The sequence below is a fragment of the Lynx canadensis genome, chromosome C1, assembly GCF_007474595.2.
Source record: "Lynx canadensis isolate LIC74 chromosome C1, mLynCan4.pri.v2, whole genome shotgun sequence".
Taxonomy (NCBI): Eukaryota; Metazoa; Chordata; class Mammalia; order Carnivora; family Felidae; genus Lynx; species Lynx canadensis.
Genome location: NC_044310.1, coordinates 14,252,899 through 14,273,813, shown reverse-complemented (window position 1 = coordinate 14,273,813; position 20,915 = coordinate 14,252,899). Strand labels below are relative to the sequence as shown.

The following is a 20,915-nucleotide window of genomic DNA, read 5'->3' as shown; positions in this document are numbered from 1 at the left end:
TGCTTCAGATTCTGTGCCTCCCTCTCTCTCTGCCCCAACCCACTCGCATTCTGTCTCTCTCTCAAAAAGAAATAAACATTAAAAAAAAAAAAAAAAAAAGCTTATTAGGTTTTTGGCCAGAATGAGTCAACACCAAGAAGATGCCAATTTTTCCTGAGGTTAATCTGTTAATGAGAGCCCAATAAAAATAAAGGCAACAGGACTTCTTTCTAACATGACAACCTTGTTCTAATATTCATATATAAAACAAAAAAACAAGAATATGCAGAAATTATAAAGAAAGAAAATAAGTGAAAAATTCCACCAGATTTTAAAATATACTCTTAATCAAAACAACACACACATGAACAAAGAAACCAGTGGAACAGAATCTACATCCAGAAACAGAGAATTTGATAGATGAGAAAAGGGGCGCTTTAAGTCAGTGGGGAAAAGATATATAATAAATGGTTGGAGTACAATTAGGTAACCACAAGGGAAAACATAAAGTTGGATCCCTACCTTCACACATTTATATGAATATAAATTCCAAAGAGAGACAAGGTGTAATTTTTTTTTGAAAAAATTAAACCACAAAAGCACTAAAATAAACTATGGGAAAATTCTCTTTAACCTCGGAGTAGGAAAGACATTCCTAATCATGACCCCTAAACCCAGAAGACATGAAAAAAAAAAAAAAAAAAAAAAAAGAAACAAAAACCGTGATTAATTTAACCTCATAAAAATCTAAAACTTCATCACTGCAAAGACCAGTGGGGAAAGAATAAAAAGACAAATGACAGACTGTGAAAAAATACTGGCAACTCATGCCACAGACAGGGGCTAATTTCCCTAATTTATAAAGGCTCCTAAAAATCACTAAAAAAAAAAAAAAAACAAAAAACCTGAATAGGGAAAAAAGTGGGCAAAGAAAATGAATACAGTTCACGAAAAAAAGTAAATACAAATAGGTTGCAAACCCAGGGAAAGATGCATAAACTCACTAATAAGAGAAGCACAAGTTAAAACTGTTAGGAAAACAATCCTTTCCACGGAACTGACAGAGGTTCGCAAATGTGATACGCTCTGCTGGCGAAGACGCGGGGAGAGGAGCACGCGGAGAGTGGGAGTGCAAACTGGTAAAGCCTGCACAATACCTGTCACAATTATAAATACACACGTCCTCTGATGCAGTGAGGACCTTCTAGGAATTTATCCCACACACGCACTCGTACAAGCGTGAAAAGACGTATGTATAAGGCACCACATGTTCCTTCTAAAAGCGGAAGTGTGAAAACCGCCTAAAAGTCCGCCAAAGGGACTGGTCAAACACGTGACAGTGCATCCACGCAGCAGAATGCCGTGTGGCCACTGAACACGGTTTAGCAAGCTCCTTATGCACTGTGGTGAGTGAGACTCCAAGATACCTTCCATTTGAAAAGCACGGCGCACAACAGTATGTGTAGGATGCTTACAATCGGGGGCAGAGTGCGTGGAAAGACCACAAAAGCGACATACGTGCACGTGCACGCACACATTTGCTTCATGGGGAAAATATCTCCAGGAGATTTTATGACCTACGGATAACGCGGGTTGCGTTCAGGCAGGGGAACAACGCGGGAAGAGCGATTTCACTTTATTTTTTAAAATTACAAAGAAAGCATGTAATAATGCGAGAAGAGCCTCATGAAATCAGGTTAATTGAACAGAGTGGGAAAGGAAACACAGCTATATCTAAAACACCAGAACAGTAACAAAAATTTTGCCAGTGTGGTTGACCCTGTGCACTTTTTATTTTCTTCACTTTTTCTATACTTTCCAAACTTCAGATATGAAGCATGGATTAATTTTTTTTTAAGTTTTATTTTTATTTTTGACAGAGAGAGAGAGAGAGAGAGAGAGAGAGAGAAAACAAGCAGGGGGAAGGCAGAAACAGAGGGGACAGAGCTTCCAAAGCAGGCTCTGCACTGAGAGCAGAGAGCCTGATGTATGGGCTTTAAAATCCACGAACCATGAGACCATGACCTGAGCCAAAGTTGGACACTTAACCAACTGAGCCACCCAGGCGCCCCTGCATGGATTAATTTTAAGTCACAAGAGTAATTTCAGAATTTTATATAAATTCTATTTCATGCAATCATAGCCATCAAAGACGATTAGGGAAAGCAAAAGAATGACCTGTAATTGTATCTATCAATCTCACGGGAGCTGAAAAAAGAATTTTTTTTAATCAAGCCCACAGATTCTTAAAGACAACTTTCCACAAAACATCCCTGGTTGTAGCTGCAGGATACGCAGCTCCTGCCCCAGTTCACCCAGGCCTGAGAATACAAAAGAACACGCAGGCCTCACTCACATCAGTCTGGAGATGGGCAGGTGCTTCCGAGTTGTCATTGAGCCTCCGCACGCTGTCATAGTGCTCTCCGCACCGATATGCGATGTGTAACTCCCGCACGCTGCTCTTCTCGGTGCCACGAATCTGCAGGCAAAAGAAAGGGGACAGGGATGCCAGCGAGGATGGGGAAGGTGTCTACTGGGGGAGAGAAACGCCACCTGGATTGTCTAGGAAGGCTAGCCAACAGGCTCTATGCAGACACGAATTCAGGGTATGCCCGGGATGTGCCAGAGGGCTGGACCGGAAGAACAGGTATCTGACTGCAACAAGAGATTTGGTGCTACACAGCTGGACTGTGGGCCCTGTGTTTTGAGCCTCTGATTTAATGTGTGGGGAAAAAATAAAGACCTTCTCTAAAAAAAAAAAAAAAAAAAAATGCTTAGGCAATTTCTGAATTCTCTTTTCTCCTACCCATGTGGCCGTGTAAGTATGCTTCCATGTGCTTAATGGTTAACTATACAGAAATACATCCATAGGAAAACACATAATCAAAAGTCAGGGGCAAATTTACAATGAAATTAAATAAGCTCAAGTTTGGGGGGTGGGGGTGGGCACCCATCAGCCCCTCAAATGCACAGGCCCCTTCCAGGATGGAAGGGTTGTTCCAGGATGCAGATTTGTGGAGCTTGAAGCTCAAACAACTTGGGGCTCTGAGAAGAAGAATACAAAATTACAAATATTAAATTGCTACAACTCCTCCCAAGACCTTGAAAGGGGACCATAAAAATGAGGGACCAGACATTTAGGTTTTATTGGCTTCACAGTACCTCTACCCATCATTCAGACAAAAATAGCATCTTCCATCAACCACGTAGTAAGAAACATTAACAAGAACAAACTCCAAAATCTCCCACTGAAATCAATTTCGAAACAAAATTGTATGTAGTCCAGCTGTACTTACCACCGCGCCCAACCCTGAAGGCATTACTCCCAAGGCAGTCTTTTGTGAATGTTCCCACGGAGCACAGTCAGACAAGAATGGGGTGAGGGTCCCGGGTATGCCCCCCAGAAAACCACCACCTCCACCAAAACTCTGAAGTTTTTCGGAATCCGGCCCCTAAAGAGCCCAGTAACTGTTTCTTTGTTAAAACTCCAAAACATCAGCACCTCCTTCTTGTTTTTACTGGAAGTCACAGGTAGTAAGATACTACGTTACGTTTATGTATCACTTTCTATGCTACACATACCTCTATGGTTCACAGAAGCCTAAGCTCCTTTGGGACACCAGGAAAACATGCAGGCTTCAGCACCTCCATGGTGTGAGTGCGAGCCCACTTGTTATTGACGCGAGAGCTCCTACCCAAGACAGTAGCAACCAACGCAGTTTCAATTCTTAAATGGTATAAGATGCCTCACTGGGGAGGTGGAAGATGGGGGAGATCCAGCACAGAGCTCCATCATACAGCAAATATACTTATTTTAAAAATATGTTTCAGGGCGCCTGGGTGGATGTTTTATTTTTTGAGATAGAGAGCACAAGTGGGGAAGGGGCAGAGGGTGAGGGGGACAGATACGAAGTGGGCTCTGGGCTGACAGCTGACACCAGTAGCATGTGGGGCTCGAACTCACGAACTATGAGGTCACGACCTCAGCTGAAATCAGGGAGTCGGACACTCAACCCGCTGAGCCACTCAGGCGCCCCAAGCATCCGACTCCTGATTTCAGCTCAGGTGGTGGCCTCATGGTTCATGAGTTCGAGCCCCACATCGGGCTCCGTGCTGAGCGTGGAACCTGCAGCCTGCCTAAGATTCTCTTTCCCTCTGGCCCTCCCCTGCTCACACACACACACTCTCCCCCCGCCAAAAAAAAAAAAAAAAAAAATATATATATATATATATATATACACAATATATATATATATATATACACAATATATATATATATATACACAATATATATATATATATATATATATATATATATATACACACATACTTTCAATGTTTAGCAATCCATGAGAAAGAACACTACAGAAATGTATTTGGAAATAAAATTTTAACTATGCAGAATTATCTTCTACAAGCACCTAATTTAAAAACTTTAAAAAATATTTATCAATGGAGGGAAAGGCAGGCTGTGTGGTTCCCAAGTTGGCACAGAATATTTTTCTCCAAGAATAGGGTCATTATTCAAATGTTTCAAATATTCAAATGATTTCAGTGACTTCTGCTGAACAGTAAAACTTTCATGACCAAAACTTGGGACAACAAAGGCCATAACCAGTATTCTTGGCTCAAAGACCCTCCCTAGAAAGAGAGAGGCTCACAAAATATGAGAGCGTTCCCTGGGGTTGGTACATCTTACAACACCGCCCCCCAAAAACGACACCTACAGTCACCGGCTCCCTCCTGCTCACTGCACCCTGCACCAATCCACGGAGTGTCTAATTTACTTTGTTGTAACATAATTTCATTAAAGAATATTACGACAGACACAAAAGACTATCTGCTTCCATTTGTACGACATTCTGGAAAGGCAAAACTACAAGACGTAGATTAGTGGCATTAGGAATGGGGAGAGGGAACGGGTGACCGCAAAGGGGCATAAGGGGACTTCTTAGGCTGGCAGAAATGTCCCACCATACGTTCACAGTGGGACCTGTGTCTGTCAAAACACCTGAAGTACACACTAGAGAAGGGTGAATTCTGCTACCTATATATTGTATCTCTATAAACTGTATTTTTAACGAGCAGAGGCTAGAAATAAGCACTTTCAGAGGAATATATGCGTGCAGGTGGTCTACGGAAAAAAATGAGAAAAAAAGTCACCATTGCCTTTATGAGACGAATAACATACAGCGATACGTGACTGTGTAAACGTGCATATGGACATGACTACATGTGCAGAGGTGCCTTCTTTTTGTAATTTTTTTTTAACAGAGGTGCTTAAAATATGTTTAAAACCATGGTGACACGTCTCTTGTCGGTTAAGTATGAATGTTTTCAGCTGTTTTTCAGAGTTTATGTGAACGCCTAACATATCAACAGTAATCACGATTATCTCCGGATAACGTGACTCTGGGTGATTTTTGCCTGACGGGCTTTTCTGAAATGTCACCGTTTTCTATGATTAACATGTTTCAGCTAATTAAAAAAGGAACGGTTAGAAATGGGGGAGTGGCGGGAAGGAGGACTGACAGAAGTCCTAGGCACCGTCTTTAGGAGCTGAGCCGCAAAGGGGAAGAAGCAGCCTGAATGTGAGGGGCAAGCACAAGAGGGTGGTGGCCTGGAGACCCTTTCCCCCGGCCCTGTGACCTTCCATACTTGAATGCGTGGTCCGATGGACCGTTTGGCGGAGGTGAGGTTAATTTAGGATACCAAAGGTAAAGAAAAGTGAAAACAGTTGAATGGACAGGTACTTCACAACAGGGGTGGGGAGGCCATCTTGAACATTTGTCATAAAATCTTATCTGCCGTCGAAAACCTATTAAAACCGTTACGCATGCCTGAGCAGAGCACGGAAACAGAGGTTGACGTCCTAAGCCATGAAATAAATTCTGTTGTTCAGAACCCTGTTAGCAAGGCTTATTGAGTACATCTGGTTTGTGTTTCCCTCCACCTAAAAAACAAAACATACACGTGGAATAGGCATACTCCAAACCAGAACGTGTCTGCACTAATCCTCTCGACCTCCCCTTTAATATTTTTAACAAAGTCATCTAAAGTATTTCCACATTAGGCTCTCTACCCTCAAACTACCCAGTTAACTGACCGCTGAATTATATATATGTATATCCCTCTCTCTCTCTCTCACACACACACGTATGGTTATTTCTTTTAGTTTTAATTCAAATTCCAGTTGGTTAACATACAGCGTAATATTAGTTTCACGCGTACAACTTAGCGATCCGACACTTACGTGCGACAGCTGGTGCTCATCACAACATGTGCATCATCCCCATCACCTTGCTGAATGATATTTTAAAGGTCCCTGAATTATACTTCGGACTCCATTTGTACATGGCCTGGGGTTTAAGTCCAAGCCACCGGGAGCTTCCCATCTTGGTTAAGCCTGAGGTCCAAGTCACCCTGCTGCACCATCGCAGGACACCCCCAAAGCGAATTTATAAATAAGAGCTTAAGATAAATCCCTCAGTAGGCGACCCACCTGCCACAAAGGGGCATTAAGCTGATGAATCACCACATTCAACTGATGATTTCTTGCAAAGGCCACAATCGCATCATTGCCAGCAAATGTGCCAGGCTTTGCCAAACTGGCCACTGCAAAGAAACAGAAGAAAGAAAAATGAAGCCTTTATAACGGAAAGATCCAAATGCAAACATGCTTCGCTATTTATTCAGTTCCAAATGGTAAAAGACAAAGTATACATTTGAGAAGTCCATCAGCTTTGCCAGAATCTAGGACCTCAGCCGGTCGGACAGGAGTACATCGAGTGCTACTCAGGAGAGAACCAGTCATTCATAAAGAACGGATTCCTTTCTTCCTCCATTAAATGCTTATGGAATGCCTCCTACATCCCTAGCTCTGAAAGACACCGGAAATGCAACGAGAACCAGAGTAATCTTAAATCTGCGTTGATGAGTGCTTATTACGTAGTAAGCACGTCTCCTCCACTCGCCTCTGGATTATTACTCAAAACTCTCTGAAAGAGATCATCCATCATCTTACAGATAAGGAAACCAAGGCTCAGAGAAGCTTATAACTGTGCGCAAGGTCACAGAGCCAGGACGTGGCAAAGCTGAGATTTCACCCCAGGCAGTCTGACTCCAAGACCTGGCTCGTGGCCACCCCATGACGCAGCCTGTCACGGTCTGAGCTCAAGGAGTCTACAGCCAGCGGGGAGTCAAATAAGCAGACAGGCACTACTGCGTAAGCGCCGCCGGAAAGGGATGTGTGGTAAAGAATTTGGCCTCACCAGAGAGATCTGGCCTTTGTCCCTGGCAACTGGGTAATAAACCTCTAAGCCCTTGAAATGTCCCAAGCGCAAGGAGGATGGGTCCCTTAGCCACACTTGACAGTTTGCGCTCATGAGGTGACACATGATGGGCCTCTCTGGCCGTGTGGTATTAGGAAGACCGGAGGGACTGGAAGCTGGGTTCTAGGGCAACCAATCAATAATATCTACATAATGAAGCCCCAATACTCCAACCACAGAAATTTGTGTGAGTTCCCTGGTTGACAATAAATATTCTGTGACTGTCTAACCTTCCCAGACTCTACCCCTTGGCTAATTTTGATCTGTATCCTTTCTCCGTAATAAACTATAACTGTGAGTACAATCACCTTCACTGAGTTCTCTGAGTCTTTCTAACAAACCATCGAACCTCAGGGTGGTTTTTGGAAACCCCAGATTTTCAGTTGGTATCTTGTGGAAGACCGTGCCCTCAAACCCTGCCGCTTGGCTAACTCCAGATGGGGACCTCAAGCCCGTCTGGTAGTGGGAGGGGGAGGTAAGGGTATCAGATAAGCTTCTCAGCCGACACGACCGCACTGATTTCCAAACGGCAAGCAGGAGACAGAAGAGGAAGGGATCATGTTCCAAGCAGAGCCGAGAGAGACGGAGACAGAGACGGAGACAGAGAATGAGCTTGCATGCTTTACGGTATGGCAGGAACTCACACTGCTGAGTGGCAGGGGGACAGAGGGGTGGGGGAAGCAGAAGACACAGTGGCGACAGCAAAGGACGAGGGTAGAGAAACACAAGAGCTGAAGAGTCTGGACTTCATCCTTCGGTCAGTGGGGAGCTGCCCCCAGGTTTAAGCTAGGGGAAAGATGTAAATAGATCTACCCTATGACCCAGCAATAGCACTGCTGGGAATTTACCCCAGGGATACGGGAGTGCTGATGCATAGGGGCACTTGGACCCCAGTGTTTATAGCAGCACTTTCAACAATAGCCAAATTCTGGAAAGAGCCTAAATGTCCATCGACTGACGAATGGATAAAGAAATTGCGGTTTATATACACAATGGAATACTACTTGGCAATGAGAAAGAATGAAATCTGGCCATTTGTCGCAACGTGCATGGAACTGGAGAGTGTTATGCTAAGTGAAATAAGTCATGCAGAGAAAAGCAGATACCATATGTTTTCATTCTTATGTGGATCCTGAGAAACTTGACAGAAGACCATGGGGGAGGGGAAGGGAAAAAAAAAAGTTAGAGAGGGAGGGAGGCAAACCATAAGGGACTCTTAAAAACTGAGAACAAACTGAGGGTTGATGGGGAGTGGGAGGGAGGGGAGGGTGGGTGATGGGTACTGAGGAGGGCACCTGCTGGGAGGAGCACTGGGTGTTGTATGGAAACCAATTTGACAACAAATTTCATATAAATAAATAAATAAATAAATAAGTACATTCAGATCACCACTCTGGCTGCAATGCGGAAAACAAACTCAAAGGGTCAAGAGGCAATGAAACCAGTCCAAAAAGTACTGAAGAAATCTAGGTAAATGGCCACAGAGGCTTGACTTTACGAGGTTGAAGTAGTGAAAGAAAAAACACTGAGGTAGTAATGGATGACGGGGCATGAAGAGAGAGGGAGAGGAGGTCTCTGTACAGTTGGAGAAGCCAGAGTCTGAAGGAAAGGAATAGTCCTAAAAAATACAGCCACAGCCAAGGGTAACCAAGCCCTAAAGAGTTAAGTGAACCATTCACTTATTCACTTAACAAAGATCTTCTGAGTGCCTACCAAGTGGGGGGCAGACACAGTCCCTGTCCCTCAAGAATCTCACAGTATAAAAAGGTAGACAGGCATTAAAAACATGTAACAGTAAGTATAGTCTCCAACCGACATGTAAATGCCAAGTGCAGACTTCTCAGTTTCCATTCTCTGCTGTGGCAATCAGAGCCACCTCTCAACTCCTGTGATGTCAGATCCTTCCAGAGCACCGACCAACCATCAGGCAAACACAGTGGCATTTCAAAAACACACCTTCCCGTTGGACATCTGTAGTCACTGTCACACTGGCAACTGATGGGTTTGAGTTCCTTGTCCTGCCACACCCCCCAAACTACCACGTGACCTTTGCTGAAGGTATTCAGAGTGGAATTTCGAGTCACCAACTAAAAACTCTCTTCATCCAAAATGATTATTTTAATCGGACTAATGACACAAGTCATTTTATATAACGCTCAACTACAAACCTTGCCCCACAAACCGACACTTGCAAACAGGTGACCGTCTGGTAAACTGGTACCTGCTAGGCCCAAAAGTGAGCCAGGGAGAAGAACTGTCAGAACTCGGTCAAACTACTCATGAGTACGAACTACTCATGGGGGTAAGGGCGGGGGCAGGAGGGGAGGGGGAGTCTGCTGCTGTGTCTCTTTTGTTGCTGGTACCTAGTGAATGAGCCCTTTGCTAGTGAGGAATGAGAAAGGCTTTGGGGTCATGGATAGTTTCCCTCCCAAAGGTCTTCCTCCTGCTGTCTTCTATCTGGCTAAGCCTCCAGCTACTTAGCCATTCCCCAAGCAGAAACTTCAGAATCACCTTGGTCTCCTCCTTCTCCCCTCCTCCCCACCTCCGATGAGACCTGTCAGCCACACTGCCAAACCGGGTCTCGGTCTGGACCCTACTCATTATCCCCAGTAGCTGCCTTGGTGGAGACCCTCTTATGCTTTCATTGGGCCAATGCGGAGAGCCTTCCAACTCATCCTCCTTCTCAGTCTCTCTCCATCCATTCTTGACATGGTTTCCAGACTTAGCTCCCTAAAACACAGAACGATTCTATCTCCTCATACGGGACAGATAAGACTCTGACCGTGTGATGAAAATGTTAGTTGTAAAACACTAAATATATCAACACCTAGTTTAGTAGAGCCTTAAAGTTTAAAAGCTCATATGTACTTTCCTACTAGATTTGAGCATATTAAGAAACTAATTTAAATCACTAACTCACTTGCCTCAAAGAAGAGTGGTTGTGTCTTGGTTTTTGATGAGAAATTAAAATGAATGTTGCTTTTTCTGACTATAAAAGCAATACACGGTCATTTTTAAAAAATCAGAAAAACATGCAGAAGATCATTTAAAATAGTCCTAGTCCCACTGTCCCCAGATGGCTGACATTTATTAAGAACTTATTTTAACTGTATTATCTAATTTAAGCTTTACAAAAACCCTGTAAGTTAGGTATTCTTATTACCTTTCCTTTATAGAAGCTGTTGAAAGTGAGTGGAAAATAAGTGAATCCAAGCACCAACAACCATAAAATGTTAGTATCTGTCCACTTTTCCTAGTGTGTTTCCTAGCGTGTATACCTTTTAAAACTAAGATCAGTCTACATATATTTTATAGTCTGCTTTTACCCCCCAATGAATAAGAAGTCATAAACAACTTTTCAGGTTAATTAACATCATCATTTTTATTAAAGGTACATACGCCTAAACCTACTAGTTCCCAACTGCCTAGCATGCTGCCTATTACAGAGCAAACAAATAAATACTTGTTGCATAAACGAATGCCATATTTTGTCATCAAACCCCTGGCTGGGAGGGCGGGGAACGCTGATGGATTTAACTACCCAATGCATTACTCCTGGAGGATCCAGTGTCCCACGGTGAACCTACCATGTTTCTCAAAAGGAATGTCATCTTCTACAAAGGGTTCAAAATCTTCCCGCTGCTTTATCATGTAGTCCACGGTCTCTTGTCGGTGCCTGAGATGATTTCGGGAGTGTCCCTCCAATTGATCGCCAAGTGCTCTGAACAGGCAATTGCTATCAAAACAAAAATGTCGGTCAAGACCTTTTAAAAATGAACTAAGTTCATCTGACACTCAGATGGCTAGGCCATCCACGGAAATCCTTCACACAGAGATAAAGCCTCAACTCTGACAGTGCAGGATTCTTCCCAAAGGCTGTGTGGAGAGCACTAGGGCAGGCACTCAACCACATTACCTTCTTGAGAAGCAACAAACTCGGACCTCATTCCCCACTTACCAGCTGTCTGACTCAGGAGACATTCGACTCCCGGGGCCTCAGCTGCTTCAACACCTGGAGGTGGTGATACGCTACCCGCCTCAAGGCAGGGTCCAGACATTACAGGCCATTCCACACCCAAGGACTGGGATTCCTAGAGCCCCTTCCAAAATAAGAAATTGTATCTAGTGCTTCTTTTCTGAAACAAGCTGCAGGCTAACTAATCATTCATCTAACAAAGAGTACCCAAAAGATAGCAATCTGTCAAGTTCCCAGTATAAGCAATTGAACTCTACATCCTGAGTGCTACAAACACAGTGGAGAAAATGAGGACAACACACAGCTGTGCTATGCAACGATACTCCCCTCCCTGGCTCCTCTCCTGCCATCCAGGGAGCCACAATGCTATTCCCACCAAATGGAAACTTTAAAACACACTGTTTGCTTCTAAAATTAAGATGCTGGGGGGCGCCTGGGTGGCTCCCTCAGTTAAATGCCCAAATTCAGCTCAGGTCATGATCTCACAGTCCGTGAGTTCGAGCCCCGCGTCGGGCTCTGTGCTGACAGCTCGGAGCCTGCAGCCTGCTTCCGATTCCATGTCTCCCTCTCTCTCTGCCCCTCCCCTGCTCATGCTCTGTCTCTCTCTGTCTCAAAAATAAATAAAAACATTAAAAAAAATTTTTTTTAATTAAGATGCTGGTAATAAACTTTAAGAGCTATCTTTACTTGGAAACCCCTCAAAGGCTTCTAAAGTTACAAACTGTATCACAAACACAGAGCCCAGATACACAGAAACTGAAGTGAGACAACCACAATCGAGTATCCTTAAAACTAAGGAAATAAGCCATTCAGAAGCCAAACTGTTGCCCAGTCTCACACCGAACTGTTTACTCTTCCAAATGAAAATCTAGGATAGTCTAATCACAAAATAGAAACTCATCACTTTAGAACTTCAGACCTAAATGTGTAGGAGAAAGAGGTTTGTTTTCAATTCAGAAAAGTGAATTTTCAACGGAAAGCTATAGAGAAGGCAGGAATTTCTTCAAACGTATAAGATGTTTATACATACATACGTATACATACAAATATACGTATATACATATATACATACACGTATAGGTATATATGTATATATATGTATACGTGTATATATATATACACACGTACATGTGTGTGTATATATATGTATCACACGTGTGTATATATACACACGTATATATGTGTATATATATATACATACGTGTATATATATACGTGTGTATATATAGTGTGTATATGTGTGTGTATATATATACACACGTATATATATACATATGTATATATACACATATATACACATATATATGTATATACACATATACACATATGTACACATATGTATATACACACATATATATACACATATACACACGTGTGTGTATATATATATTTGCAAAGGGGAAGAAGAGAATGTAAAGAATGCAGATTCCATAAACTGGAAACCAAGAAACTATGCGTCGATTTGGGGCAAGATCTAGAACAGACTGGAATACAGCCATTTCTATACACTACCCTGAAGTGTCTGTTGCTAAGATATTTTCACCCACAGGAAAATAAAGTAAGGTAATGGATGAAACGTTCTCAATTTTAAGTGTTTCTCAAACTTCTTTAAACCATTACTACCTGCCACCTCTAGTCAGTCTATTCTTGAATCTAGTTTAAGAGGTGTGATTCAGCACCAAATTACGTATTTAGTTATTTTACATTAAGTTCATGGTATTCTACAGAAAGTAACAGGCTTTCTAAGAACTTTCAGTAATACGGGCAAGTGTTCTCCACATAAGCCAAAAAAATAGGCTTAGGCACACTGCGTGAGCTTGACCAAGTTCACCCACACACTATATAGGCAGACACGGAAATACACACGAATGTATACAAAGAAGAACACCTGAAACCATCTTTTAAAGTGCTCTTACGATGTGCCAGGGACTGTTCTAAACAGCAAGTGCATTAGATGTGGTTGGTCTTCACAACTCTATGGGATGGGTACTGATACACTATCCCTCTAGGGTAACTTATCCATGGTCACAAAACCAGTAGATGGCAGACCCAGGATTCAAATCCAGGCACCAAAATGTTAGCTGTGGTTATCCCTAGATAGTGGAATTAGCAGTACCTGTTAAACGTATTTCTGTATTTTTTTCCTATATTCACTTGAATTGACTACAAATAAATAGTCGAAAGGAAAAATCAAGGTAGACAAATCACTTCCTTTTCTGGTGACATGGGAAAAGTGAGCAAACGCTATATCGTGAGTGTAGCAGGTACCCTCGGGGGCCCAGCAAGGGCACTCATGATAGGCATAAGAACAGTGCGACCAGAACCCGAAGGCCCTCGAGAAGATCCCCACTGCTTCCTGAGCCCACACCCTCCCCCGTTACCCTCCAGCAGGCTTCTCCACCCCACACTACTGATCTTTGGGACCCTTCTGTGTTGTGGGGGGTCGTCCTGTATGCTGTAGGGTGTTTAGGAGCATCCTTCGCCTCTACCCACTCGATCCCAGTAGCACCACCACCGCCTCCCTCTCTGTCACTTGTGACAACCAGAACTGTCTCCAGACATTGCCAAATGTCCCCGGGGGGCATCGAAACCATCTCTGCTTGAGAAGCACTGCACTATCAGGATACATGGAAAGCCTTGCATTTGAGTTCCCAAAAATAAGCAATTACATTCAGTAGCATGGAAGAGTTCTGGGTTCAGTAGTTGAGCTCAGTAGTTGAGTATGAGACAATATTGTTTCTGTGTCTCTGGCCATTGAAAGAACTACAATGGCCTTCTAGGCTGCAATAAGAGTAGTAAATGTTCAGAAAGGGCAGAGTGGGGTGGAGGGGCAGGTTTTGTAGTCTTCTTTGAGGTCAGACTACTTCCAGAGTACTACACGATTTGTCGTTACCACATTTTAAGAGAGACATGTTCGGATGAGAAGTGGCTTTAAACTTCATTCAAAATATGAAAAGCATAAACAACTAGTGATGTTTAGCCTAAAGAAGGCTCAGGGGGACACGAGAGCCACCTCCAACTATGTGTCATGATGAAAGGGATGCTGTGTCTGTACAATAAAACTAAAACTAAAACATGGGAGTTCCAAAGACACAGATTGGGGCAAATGAGAAGAAACTTTGTTTTAGCTCTATGGAAACAGACTATAAACCAAAGATCTTGTAAATTTTTATCTGTTGGCAATCCTCAGGAATTGCCTACATTTATGCGCTGTATAAAACATAGCCAACAGCCACGTGTAACCACTGAGTACTTGAAATGTGGTTAATCGAAACTGAGATGTGTTGTTAAGACACTGGATTTTTTAACAGTATTTTAAAGACATAAAATATCTCATTTAAAATATTTATAGTGATTACACGTTGATGGATTATAATATTTGAATAAATAGTGGCTTAAATATATATATTAAAATTAGTTTCACCTATTTCTTTTTACTTTTTTTAACACGGCTAATGGAAAATTTTTTAATTACATAGTGGCTTGTTTTATTTCTATCGGACAAGCACCGGTCCAGATCACTGATTCTCAAAAGTGTTATCTCTGACTACTTAAAAACTTATTTGCAATGAAAATTCTCAGGCCTCACTCCAGGCCTACTGAGTCAGACATTCTGGGGCAATCTACCAATTTAGCTCCCCCAAATGATTCTGTTGCATTCTAAAGTTTGAGAAACACTAGCCTAGAATCTAGACTCCAAATCAGTGGTTTGCAATTACGGCTGCACATCAGAATCACCTATGGACATGTTAAAGGTTACCAATAACCAGGCCCCATTGCCTGAAATTCTTTAATAGCTGGTCTAGGAGAGCTCAGACACTGTATTTTTTCCAAAGTTCCCAAAGTGATTCTATCGTGCCACCACAGCTGAAAAGCACTGAGCTAGACACAGAGCTGCTGTGCAGGGGATGCAGGTACCAATGGATAATTACACAAGATGATGTGTGAAGATCCTTCCATCACTAAAATCCTAGGATTATAAAAACAAAATAAAAATTAGAAAAATAACTTGTGGGGCGCCTGAGTGGCTCAGTTGGTGAAGTGTCCAACTTCGGCTCAGGTCATGATCTCACAGCACGTGAGTTCGAGCCCCGCGTCGGGCTCTGTGCTGACAGCTCGGAGCCTGGAGCCTGCTTCGGATTCTGTGTCTCCCTCTCTCTCTGCCCCTCCCCCGCTCACCCTGTCTGTCTCTCTCTCTCTCTCAAAAATAAACATTAAAAAAAAAATTTGTAAGTAAAAAAAATAAAATAACTTGTTTAGGACAGAGATAAATGGCTAAAATTAGTGATTCTTTCATGTTTTAATTTTAGAACACTACTAATTAGTAATGTAATTTAGGGCAACATTTAGTAGATGCAAGTGGATACAGTTCAGAGAGATGCTATTGTACTGCCTAATCCAATTAGAGATTCTTTTCACACTAGAGCCAATCATGTTTTTAAGGACAACACCAAGGTTAAAATATTTCTTTCTTGTTTTGAAACAAAGTAATTTATGTGGGTCCATACAACATGACAAATATGAAGGTGGCCCATGATGCATTACAAAACCCTATAAATAGCTCTGTGATTACTCTGCTAAATTGACTCAACTCACGTAAAGGCTACATTAAAGGACACCGGCTAATTTGTCCCCAAGCACTCAGAGGTTCGAGGATGCTGTAAGTACCATACTGCCTACAACGATTATGCCTCCATAGCGAGATGCTATGTCGGGCTACTCAATATTGGAATCGGACTAGAATGGAAGAGTGGAGGCTGTTGACTTTTTAATATTACCATAACTTTATTCTGTTTCACCAAGAGTATCCAATGAATATGAACACAGACTCTATTGATGGCTACTAACCCATCCCACATACAGGAAACGCCACCCATTGCACGGTGACAAAGGCTGTCGTCACCATCTCCAAAAGCATCACAATACCAGAGGGCCGACCACAGTCCGTCTCATGGTACCCATGGGAAGAATTTGTGAACAGAAAGCGGGGAGCTTCCTGGAACTCACAGAGGGAGTTATCATTATCATCTTATCTCACATTGTCTCAAGAACAGGGGCCTCGGAAGGGAGCGACACGAACACTCCCGGCAAGCCGGCCTCTGCAGTTGCTGCCACTGTTCTACCTTGTAACCTGATACTCTGTCATCCTAAACAACTTGATATGTCTCAAAAATAACGTGCTCCTGTACCTGTACATACATTACTCTCCAGCCTGAAGTGTTCTCCTGGCACATTCCTACTGGTCCTTCATGACCCAGTCTGAGTAGGACCTCCTCCGAGAGGCATCTAGCACAGTGTAAGTTGCAATAAACATTTGCTGAATGAATGAAAAGGCCTTCCTGATCCCTTCAGGGAGTGCTGGCCACTTCCTGCTCAATGGTACTATAATCAGTCACTGTTAAAAATAGATCAAACTGGGGCGCCTGGGGGGCTCGGTCAGTTAAGCGTCTGACTTTGGCTCAGGTCATGATCTCCCGGTTTGTGGGTTCAAGCCCCGCGTGGGGCTCTGTGCTGACAGCTCAGAGCCTGGAACCGGCTTCAGATTCTGTGTCTCCTTCTCTCTCTGCCCCTCCCCTGTTCACGTTCTGTCTCTTGATAATAAGTAAACGTTAAAAAAAAAATTTAAAAATATACCAAACTGGAGTTGATTTATATTATCCATTCTCAAAGTGTGGCCCAGTTGGGGGGGGGGGTGCGCGTATCTCTGAGACCCCTTCAAGGTATTCTTGAGTTCAAAACTAGGGTGTGACTTATCTTTTTCTTCTCATTCTCTCACAACTGTACAGTGAAGATTTCCAGAGGCTCCCTGATACATGAGGTTATCACTCTGACAGTTAAGGGAATGTGTGTTTGTATATTCTTGTTTCTAATTTTCATTTTACTTTCAAATACAGTAAATGTTGACAGTTATGACCCATAAACAAAGCTCTTTGGAGTTCTGGGTAATTTTGAAGAGGGTAAAGGGATCCCTAGACCAAAATGTTTGAGCCCACTAATACGTTTATCTCTTACCAGGCTGTGAACTCCTTCAGTATTTTAGTCAGCAAGGGATTCCCAGCACCTTGTTCAACCAACATTTGCTGAATTAACTAAAGAAGTACGTTCTCGTGGGGGCGGGGCAGAGTAGAGGTAATACCCCCAAAGTTTCCCATGGCACTATGAAAGCTCCCTCGAGATTTTACAATTCGCTGTGCTGCAATTTCTACTCATAAGCAACCTTGTGTTGAGTACTTCGGTGCCCTGGACACCCTGACGCTAAGAATATGTCCACTATAACAGACGCCAACAATGCAGTTCCATGCAAGGAACAGTCCCACCCCAATCCCAGTGTAAAGTAGTCTCCTGGCATCTGGTTTATACAGCAGCATCTTGTGCTTGTGAGTTGGATTAGGATAAGTAAGGCCCAGAAGAGTTAATAAACTGTATTTGGTGAAATCAAGGTACTAGGCTAAAAACAAGACACAGCAAAGCAAGACTTTAATTGTAGTGACTCCACTGAGAAAATGTTCCTTTGAGGGGCACTTGGCTGGCTCAGTCAGTGAGCGTCCGACTCTTGATTTTTCAGCTCAGGTCATGATCCTAGAGTCATGGGATCGAGCCCTCCGTCCGGCTCCATGCTGAATGTGAAACCTGCTTAAGATTCTTTCTCTCTCCCGCCCTCTCTCCTTCCCTCCCTCCCTGCCTCCCTCCCTCCCTCTGCCCCTCTCCCCTGCTCTGGAAGTTAGGAAGGGACAGGCGGACGGAGGGTGGAAGGAAGGAAGGGAGGGAGGGAGGGGGGACATGTCCTTGTGAGAGGCCCAGCTGAGGGTCTAGTGGGCCTCCGTGACATTTTTATCATTCATTCATACGACAGAACCGCACTGAGTGCCCTCTATGTACCTGGCACTATGCTAGATGGTGGTGAGTAAAACGCAACCAAGGTCTAAAGCCAAGTGTCTAAGCATTGAGCATATGTAGGAAAGGTGGGATACATAAATTAGGGTCAATTCACCGTCTTGATTAATGAGCCACATGTAATGTGAAATCCAAAAAAACACTCTCTTCCCTCGTTCCCATGCTTAACAAGTCAGGCACTTCTACACAGCCTTTAATTCCATCTTATTCCTCCCTCTGCCCTCTCTGAGCCCTCAAATGATGGGAAGGACAAGAACAGCTAGGCTGTTATTAATACTGTCTCTTCCAGAGTGACACATCCCGGTAACCAGACTCCCTCTCATCTACCCCTGCAATGAGGATGCTAGCTGTTCTCCTCCCCCCTCCCCTACCTTTTTCCTTCTGCCATCCATGCTCCTGGATCCATAGCCCCTTCCCTTTCCCCATTTTCTCCCTCCCACCCCACTTATTTAGCCTGTGTTCCCTAAAAAAGCTGGCCCTAGATTCCGGTCTAAGCCCCCAAGCAAGCTGGGGTAAGCATCAGAGGAGAAAGTGAGGCCCGTGGAAGTAAGAATTAGAGAAGTCACCTTCTGCTCAGTAAACAGCAGGCCCTCACAGACCTAATTTCCCGAGTGTAAAAGGAGGGCAACACCGAACAGTAAGACTCGAAAGGGGCAAAGCGTTACACCACGTGGGGCTTCGCCTCTTTCTCCGTGTCTCAGCATCTTTCTGACGGCCCTACGTGCTGTCCTGCTCCTCGAGGGACGGGCTCCATCTCATTCCTCCAGGTCTCAGCTTAAATGTCACCTCTCAGAGGCCTTCCCGGGCACCGATCTAAAGGACACCTGCTCCAGTGCTGTCTCTCAGGACCACTTCACAGTCTCCTCGTGGCCTCTGCCACCATTAGAGCAACTGGGGATTACTCGAGCGTCCCGACGGGAGAGGCCTCGCCGCCTCGCCCGCCACCGGACCCCCCGCACTGGGAAGCGGTGGCGCCCGGCGCCGCCTGAATGAATGACTGGACGAGAGCGGGCGACGGTCGCCATGCCCGGCGCGTCCCCCGGCGCCGCCTCCCGCGCTCCCGGGCCCGCCTCACCCGTCCCCCGGCACCTCCCGCAGCTTCAGCCCCAGGGCCTGCAGCTGGTTGGCGAAGCTGACGAACTCCTCCTCGCAGCCGCCGCCGCCGCCGGACTCCGGCCGGTTCCGCCGCTCTTTGGCCAGGGCCCGGCGCGCCGCCCGCTCGTCCCGCTTGCGCTCGGCCTCGGCTTTCCGGCTGCCGCTGCCCGGTCGGCCCTTCGCCGCCTGCTTTCGGGACATGGCCGCGGTTCGCGGCCCGCAGCGGCAAGACGGAAAGCCGCAGGACCGCCGGGCGGCCGTCTCAGGTGTCAAGGCAGCGAAACGACGCGGCGACGGAGCCCGGCGACGGCGACGCGGCCACCGCGCCTGCGCGGGCGCCGGGCACCCGGGTCACGTGATGTAACCCCGCCCCCCCACCGCACCCCGCGCGCGGCACCATAGAGAGCTCCCCTCGGAGAGCTAGAGGGGCACCCATCGTTATTGGCTCCGCTCTTCCCTCTGGTGGTGGGTGGTGCTGACTGAGGAGCGGCTGGCCCCGGAGAACAAAGCAAGGAAAGGTTAAGGGAGACAAAGGGAGGGTTGAAAAGTGGGAGATGAGGGCAGCGGCAAAAGCGAGGAGAGAAAGGAATTTAAAAATTTAACGCTACGTATGAGCCCACAGTTGGAGTAGGCGCATTCACGTGGCTCAGTCTTGTTTAAGTATCCCCATACTACGGGAAACTGGGCCTGAGAGGGTAAGTAATTTCAACACGATCACACATCAAGGAAGCGGAGCTTTGCCCTGTTCCAAAGCCCATACACTTTATTTGATCCTTCCCTTCTCTACCTCTCTACCATCCTCATAACTCAAGGGAGAAGTTGCCCTTGTCCAAAACTTCTGGCAACTAGGGTGATGTTGATTCCACTCGAGGGTGACCTCCCCCACCCCTCCCCGTCCCTAGGTTTGCCTTGGGTTCCCTGGGATGCGAGGCTTTCAGTTTTAAAGCTAGGACGGACAGTCCTGGGCGAACCAGGATCGTTGGTCGCTGTCATTCACACCCACCTACTCTGGAACCTAATCCCTCTGTAACCTCCTGTCCCCTGCAGTAATCCCTTTGTAAAAAGGCAAACTGAGGTATACCAACATTTTGAGGGTTTATTTGAGCATACATCATTGGCATCGGAATCAAGCAGTGCCAATCCAAAGGTGGTTGGGGGCGCTCCTCCAACAGGACCTAGAGGAGAGGATTTTATAGAGAAGACAGGAAGCTAAGCAAGGAAATTATTTGCTTGGTTGTAGCATAAGCGGTTGACTTATTTGGGAAAACCTGTTTGTGCTTCGTTCTTAAGTTGCATCTTCTCAGAATCCAGCTCATTGACTCTGGCTTCGGTTTGGGTTTGGGTTCACTTCTGTGGTTATAAGGCATTACAGCCACCTCAGTCTAATGGTCTCCTTGTCTACTTATCTTAACCCCCTCTCCTCCCTCATCTAAGCTCCATCTCTCTCCCTTCCCATAGTCATGGTACTGCCTTCTCCTCCTCTTGGCCCCCTAAACCAATCTTGCCATCCCTCAGAATGTTCCTAATGCTTCTGCCCTTAATAATTGTCTTCTCTACCTACAGGTTCTTCTTGGGCCATGGCCAAAAGCAGCATGTGCAAGCCCAGTGTGAACCAGCACCTGTATTTATCTTGGATCAGT

The 20,915-nt window shown here is 44.8% G+C and overlaps 1 protein-coding gene across 2 annotated transcripts in view; it reads right to left on the bottom strand.

Moving 5' to 3' along the window:
* OTUD3 (OTU deubiquitinase 3) overlaps positions 1–19,542 on the bottom strand; it is a 30,014-nt gene extending 10,472 nt beyond the window's left edge. For both annotated transcript variants that reach the window (XM_030325922.1, XM_030325923.1), the window contains exons 1-4: positions 19,256–19,542; positions 10,898–11,046; positions 6,482–6,594; positions 2,336–2,458 (exon numbers count right to left, since the gene is read on the bottom strand). In XM_030325922.1, the coding sequence (XP_030181782.1) occupies positions 2,336–2,458; positions 6,482–6,594; positions 10,898–11,046; positions 19,256–19,476 (606 nt within the window). In that variant the 5' untranslated portion in view covers positions 19,477–19,542. The remainder of the gene's footprint in view (positions 1–2,335; positions 2,459–6,481; positions 6,595–10,897; positions 11,047–19,255) is intronic.
* Between the last annotated feature and the right edge of the window lie 1,373 nt (positions 19,543–20,915).